The sequence below is a fragment of the Toxotes jaculatrix genome, chromosome 18 (genome assembly GCF_017976425.1).
Source record: "Toxotes jaculatrix isolate fToxJac2 chromosome 18, fToxJac2.pri, whole genome shotgun sequence".
Classification (NCBI taxonomy): domain Eukaryota; kingdom Metazoa; phylum Chordata; class Actinopteri; family Toxotidae; genus Toxotes; species Toxotes jaculatrix.
In genome coordinates, this window is record NC_054411.1 from 14286958 (window position 1) to 14293888 (window position 6931).

General features: G+C 45.4%; 1 protein-coding gene across 1 annotated transcript in view; it reads left to right on the top strand.

Moving 5' to 3' along the window:
• Window positions 1-6528, top strand: part of cacna1ha (calcium channel, voltage-dependent, T type, alpha 1H subunit a) — a 96036-nt gene extending 89508 nt beyond the window's left edge. The window contains exons 33-38 of the mRNA XM_041062390.1: window positions 480-601; window positions 1359-1517; window positions 1716-1856; window positions 1951-2119; window positions 4122-4279; window positions 4361-6528. Of these exons, the coding sequence (XP_040918324.1) occupies window positions 480-601; window positions 1359-1517; window positions 1716-1856; window positions 1951-2119; window positions 4122-4279; window positions 4361-5800 (2189 nt within the window). The 3' untranslated portion in view covers window positions 5801-6528. The remainder of the gene's footprint in view (window positions 1-479; window positions 602-1358; window positions 1518-1715; window positions 1857-1950; window positions 2120-4121; window positions 4280-4360) is intronic.
• The last annotated feature ends 403 nt before the right edge of the window (window positions 6529-6931 follow it).

Genomic DNA, 6931 nt, shown 5'->3' on the forward strand with positions numbered 1-6931 from the left:
TGGAAAGTTGCTCTATTTATTTCCTCTGAGCAGCACATTGGCATTGTTAAATGCGCTACCTTTTTCTTCTGCTGTCTGTTACTTAGAATAAGAAACCAGGTACATAATACTCCAAGGACTGCCTCGCTCCTCTCTGGCTTCCTCTTACAAAGGAAGATATCGTCTGGTAGCTTGGTGGTTATGATTCTGTAAACAGGTTCCTGAGGGCTTTCTGTCAAATTGACCCTGAAACTTTCCCTGTCCTCCAGAACACCACTGTTCATTCTCCTCTCCTGTGTCACGTCCACGAGGACACATTGCTCAGCGGCTCCTCTGTTTGTGTGTTCAGTATAGCGTAAGCTGCTTTCACAGGACTTTCTGAATGAGATATTTACACTTAGATGATCACAGCAGCTCACTTTTATCCATTATTTTTGCTTTTATCAACATGTCTACGGTGCATTGAAGTGAATCTCTGTCTGTGTTTGTGTGTTGATTAGAGTGCAATGACAACAACCCGTGTGAGGGCTTGAGTCGTCACGCAACTTTTGAAAATTTTGGGATGGCCTTCCTAACGCTGTTTCGAGTGTCCACTGGAGACAACTGGAATGGGATTATGAAAGTATGAACACACACATGCACACACACATGCACTTTCAATCTCTCATAAATGATGACTTGATTATCTCATAACCACAGAGAGAGCAGTGACCTCCAAAACCAATTATAGAATAAGAAAGTAGCTTAGAGCCGAGCAATGTCAATACTTTAACATCTTAATTTGGACATTATTAAAAAATGTGTCGTATTATACTTACTCAGAAAACAAGTCTACTTTTGTGGCCACTTGTGTTAAACAAAAATAGTAATATGAATCATTAGTCTGTGCCTTCTGGCAGATTTTTCATGACACACTGTTAAATTTCTGTTGAAGCGGTCTATTGATACAATGCAGCCACACCCCTAAGTTCCAGCAGAGGGCAGTCACGACTCACCCGGCACTGTCACACACTTTCTACATTTAACCCGTGGCTAAAATAAATGCTGCATCTGTCTTTCTGCAAACAAGAACTCACGTCTGTCAACTTGGCTATTTGTGTCAAGCAATTCACACATTCATGTGTCTGGCTGTGTTTTGGGTTCATTCCAGAAAAAAAAAGTGCTTAAACAATAATCGTGGCTGAATGTTGCATAGTTACTGAACAGTTAAGAATTCAAAGCTTCTGCCTTTTAACCTCTGGCCTGCTGCAGACAGCTGTTCAGTTTTGCATTTCCTGTGATAACTGCTAATGTGTGTGTTTGCACTTTCTCTGTTTCTCATTTCCTTTCTCTCCTTTCTGTCCCCCTTTCTCTCTGAATCTTTCTCTGTGCCTCTGAAGGACACACTGAGGGAGTGTCGTTCAGAGGACCGCCACTGTCTCTCATACCTGCCCTTGGTCTCTCCGATTTACTTCGTCACCTTTGTCCTCATGGCCCAGTTTGTCCTGGTCAATGTGGTGGTGGCTGTTTTGATGAAACATCTAGAGGAAAGCAACAAGGTACAGTAACTAGAACATTTGGTGAATATGTGCAAAAAAGGTCTTAGAGACACATATCTGTTTACTCATGACATGCAGTTAGTGATTACTGTCTCATTAAAGTTTTGCCTTTTTGCATGAAATTGACACTTTTTTTCATGCATATTAACATTTACTGTAAAATTCAGTCATTAAGTAAATGTGCCTCCATTTTTGCAGGAGGCTAAAGAGGATGCAGAGATGGATGCAGAGATCGCCTTGGAAATGGCTATGGAGAGGCAACGCAAACTAAGCACAACCTCCAACAACAGCTCTCTGGGAGGAACGTATGTTGGGCCATGTCCACATTCACCTGGACAGGTAGGAAGGACATTACCTTGCTCACTGGTCAGTGAGAGAAACAGAGTATGGACAGTCAGTGTTTGAGCTCTGTGGTCTCTGTCTCCCCCTGGAGGAGGAAGAGGTCCAGTATGAAGACCCAGACCTGCTGTCGTCAAGGAAGATGTCCGTATCCAGGATGCACTCTCTGCCTAACGACAGCTACATGTTCCGACCTGTACGGCCCGCCAGCGCCCCCTATACTTTGGAAGAGGTGGATCTCAGCCCCCAACAACAGCATTCAGGTAACTTATCTGTTCAGGATTTAAATATTAAACATAGAACAATGTGCATGAACATGGAGTTTTATTTTATTGTATTAAGCAGCTGCTAATCCTGTTCACTAAACCTCACATGGACTAAAATAGTTCCATGATATGTGTGATGCATGTTTCCAGCATCAAACTAAAATCAATGCTTTGAAGCACAGGCAGCTAATGCTATGATTTAATTTAAATAAAGGACTGAAGTGTCAGCTATTATTAATGGTATTTAGTTTGTTTAAAGTCTTCTGTCCTCCAGTAGCTCTTGAGTCTAACTGTAACCTACATGTGAGACAAATGTGTGTTGAGATAGGTGATTTAGGTTGGGGTTTTTTTTGTTTTTATTTTTTGCCGAGGATATAATAAGCCTGTTGTTGGTCACACACATTAATGTAGGCATGACACTGCCATTGTGAGTTATCATTCCACGGCAGCGGATCATATGAGACACTGTGATACACGTCCACTGAAGGCCAGTGTGGAGCTTTGGCCATCAAAGACAACCTGCGGCAAAATTCAGACAGTGTCAGAGATTTAGGATCAAATTCACACAGTGTGAAAGCTGCTACAAACCAGCCAATCAGAATATGACGTGAAATGATGTAGAACACACCGGCCAATTTTACAAATGCTATTTTTGAGTAAAGTTTAGGAAAAAAAAAACACACACAATTTGCCCTAGCCACTACCAGGTCCACACTCTCCTTCTTCTTCTTCTTCTTCTTCTTCTCTCTTTTTTCATGGTTTTTCGATGTTTTGTGATTACACAGATGATTTACATTCAACAAGAAGAAGAAAAACAATTCACAGTTTTTTGACCTGACATAATTTTTTTCCTCCAGTTCCAGCTTGTGTCTGTAAACGGTCGAAGTAGATGCAGATTAATATTAATATTAACAAGAACACGACTCAAAGCACTGACGGGCACTGTTTTATCTGCAGTCAGATTCTAATGGCATGTTGTGGACAGGCTCTGGACAGGCCCAGCTCTGTCCCCAGGTACTCACTGTAGTGGATGAGCTGATACATGTGAATCTCTGCAACCTTCTCACAGGCTCATCTGCTCAGCTGTGGAATGGCTGAATACTCAGATAGAATGATGGTTAACTTCATGGCCAAGCTGCAAAGTCAAAAAAAAAAAAAAAAAAAGACGTCTGTGGTGTTTTGTTTACTATTGGCGTTTTAAGATTGAAAGCAATAGATTTATAATCAAGTGACTTTTCAGCTTGGACTAAAACTTAAAATGAACTTGTTTAAGATCTAACTGATGTTTTTAACATGTTTTGCTTTTGTTACATCTGGACTCACAGGTGTGTTGGACCTGTGTGTACAGAATGCCTAAGACCCTGGTTACACAAAATCCCTACAGTCAGACTGAACTTATGATGGAGTCACTTCCTCCTCGTCTCTTTTCAGTCACACTCACATTTTATAGCAGTAGAGGACCTTAAAGCTGCCTGGCATGACTATCTAAATACAGTCGGATAGAACTGTTAATGTACCCAGGATCTGAGGCAGAATATTACATCCAGAAAACTGACCTCATACAGTACTGTATGGCTCTATCGCTGATATTCAGCTCACTGCTGCTACTTTACTAATAACATGTCTGTTTTGATGAGCAAATATGTGCTAATTACTTCTTCGTAGAAACACTTTATTTTGATAGCAGATTTGAAGAATTCTAAATAAAGAGCAAGAACGACTTCAAATTAAATCTGTAAATTGTTTTTTTTTTTATTGAAATGCACAACTTGTTGCTTAAATCCAAATATGCTATCAAGTTAAAGTATTAGCAAAGTCTTTTGTAATGATTGCCGAACTATCATGACTTTAGATTATCCCAAATAAGAATTTGTCTGTATGCGTGTATGTGCCCTAATATGCATGTTTTTTCTGTCTAAAAATGCATGTTTGCATTGAAAGCGCGTACATGTGATTGTATCGCGTGCGTGATTAGAACCCTTTACGTTCGAACCTTCAGGCTCGGTGACGTCGGTCCACTCCCAGCCATGTGAGAGCCGTGCTCTGCTGCAGGTACCAGACGTTTCCCCCGTTCACCCTCGGTCACCTCCCACGGTCACCCTGCCCCGCATCGCCCCGCCCACGCCCAGCCCCTCCCCACGTGCCCTGCGCAGACAGGTAAGAGCTGCCTACACACATACACAGTGATTTTGATTTATTGATGATAAGTGTCATGGTGGTTTGTATTTTATGTTGCAGGTGGCAGTTAAAGTGGATTCAGTGGAATCTCAGGGTTGTGAGCAACAGCAGAGGCCAAACCCTGTCCATCTGCCTCCCCTGTCCCCTTCTTCCCTCTCTCCTCATACCTCCTCCCCATCTCCCCTTCCTCCTCCACCTCCCTCTTCTCCTTCAGCACTCTCCGTCCCACCCAGCTCCCCCTCTGCCTTTCCGCTCCCTCCACCCTCTCCTTCTCCTCTGCCTCCTCTCCTGCATTCCCCCTCTCCCCTCCCTCCTCCACCGTCTTCCCCCTCGCTTCTTCTCCCTCCACCTCCCTCCCCTCGTCTCCCCCTGCGCCCGCCGAGCCTTCGGAGACCTAGACCACCATCCGCTGCCTCCTTCTGCGACCTGGCCGATGAGGAGGTGTATCACATCACCAGCTCAGCCCGCCACGGGTGGAGAGATGAGGAGGGAGGCGGGCAGGAGAGCAGAGGGAAGGCCGGCCGCAGCCACTCCCTCTCCCCCTACACCTCCCCGTACTCTCTCGACTCCTCCCCTCCTCCTCCCCCACTATTGCCTTCCTCCTCAAGGAGCACTCTCAGTCTGCTTGGGCCAGGATTGAAGGACCGTGACTTTAGGAAGGGCTTTAGCGTTGACAACCAGGGCTTCCTGGACAAGCCGCCATCATTGTCTGTTGGTTACCCTGACGACCAGCGCCGCCACTCCATCGAAGTCTGCCTTCCACAAGCTGTCATCGCCAGTGATGACCAACACTTAAAAGAGGAAGCCCACCGGTCGCAAAAGGGTGGTCAGGCATTTCCTATGAGGGTGCAGTCGGTCGGGGGTGGCCACAGAAAGAAGAAGATGAGTCCTCCTTGTATATCCATCCACCCGCCCTCAGAGAGGGAACACCCCCAAATCGCCTCACCCCCAAAACTTGCTGACTGCAGCATGATGCTGAGACGTAGGACACCCTCCTATGACTTGACCCCACACACACAGTCAAACACGCACACACAAGACGTCTCGGCAGATACACAGATGCACTCCCCGCTGCACACAGCGCTAACGCCTATCCACATGCCACTGCAAGCACACTCACCAACTCACACACTGACACCCTCACGGGCATCTACGCCGACACACACTCAGACATACACTCCACCGCACCCATCCACACCTACGCATCCACACATCCCCATCAGCCCAAACATCTTTATCCAGCCTCATGCACCTCTTGTCCCAAACACTATGCCTTTCTCACAGACACACTCCCTCTCCCCTGCTGCAAGGCACCCCTCTCTCACAGGGGACTACATCCCCCTCCCCCAGTTCACCTTCGACCAACCACAGTCCAGATACATGAGCGGCCTGTCAGCTGGCCTATCAGACACTGACACAGCCACCTGCTCCTCCCCTTTCGACACCAGACTGGGAAGCGGTGCAGGATTCAGTGCAAAGAACCGGAGGACCGCCCAATGAACATCGAGCATTACCTTCAAGAAGTCAATTTATTTGGTCCAAACTCTCTGGAGCTGGACTCGCGGGGGCCTTGGCTGACCTCAGCAGAGACTGGTGCTGGGGGGAGACTGAGAGAAAGAAGTTTACTGGGAGAGGGACTTTTTTTTGTTTTTGATTTAATGAATACTGACAAAACATGGATTACTCTCTCCAGAGAGACCCTGGTACAGTACTGTCCCAGAGTAAAATACAGTGGATTTTCCTGAACCCAGCGCAAAGGACAGCAGATCCACTGAGGTTGTACCAGTCAAACAGGACCCACTGTACATGGTGTGTTTGAACTAATACTAATAGCACACCAGGACTAAAGCCACCTAACTCCGTAGCCAAAGTTTTTTTTGACACACTGTCCCTACCCACGCGAGCCAATCAGGAAGCAGCGTCTGGCTGATAACCTCTGACCTTTACAGGAAGCGGTTTGTGAAATGCGAGCGTGGGGGGAATTGTGGGATATGCAACTTCAGGTTTTCTACAGAAGTTCTACTTGCCCCTCCTCTGCTCCTCGATCACATTGATCAGAGCAGAAGTGTGTGTGTGTGAGTGAGCGTGTGTGCGTTTTCCTGTGTGCGAGTATTGTCAAATCCGTCGTCATGGAAGTCGGCCATGTTATTCTTACGCCTGCAATGACAGAGAGGGGGAGCAGGGCAGAGCTGTAGTGTACGTTTATCTGTGTATCTGTGCAGTGTAAATAAAGGAAAATACTGTATTTGGTGAGATTAAAAATAGCTCTATCCATATGCACATATTTTTATAGAAATCTAAAATGTTTTTTGCACACAAATTTGAATTTCAAGTTGCTTGTTTTTTCCTCTGTTGTCCTCTTGTGAATGTATGTTTCTTTTCAAAACAGAGAGAGCAGTGGAGGAGATCAACCCTCCTCTCAACAGGCTAGCTGAGGCTGAGGAACAGGATTTTATTTTTCTATTTTGGAAAAGAGAGAGAAGAGAACAGGGGTGTGATGTTTTTTTCTGTAGCTTTGTCTCAGATTTCTATGTATCTGGTGTCCAAATGACAGTCTTAAGAAGTGGGCTCAGTGATGCAGGCCAAATTGATTTTAAATGATATTTCTCCACATAGAATCTGCAGAAAGTA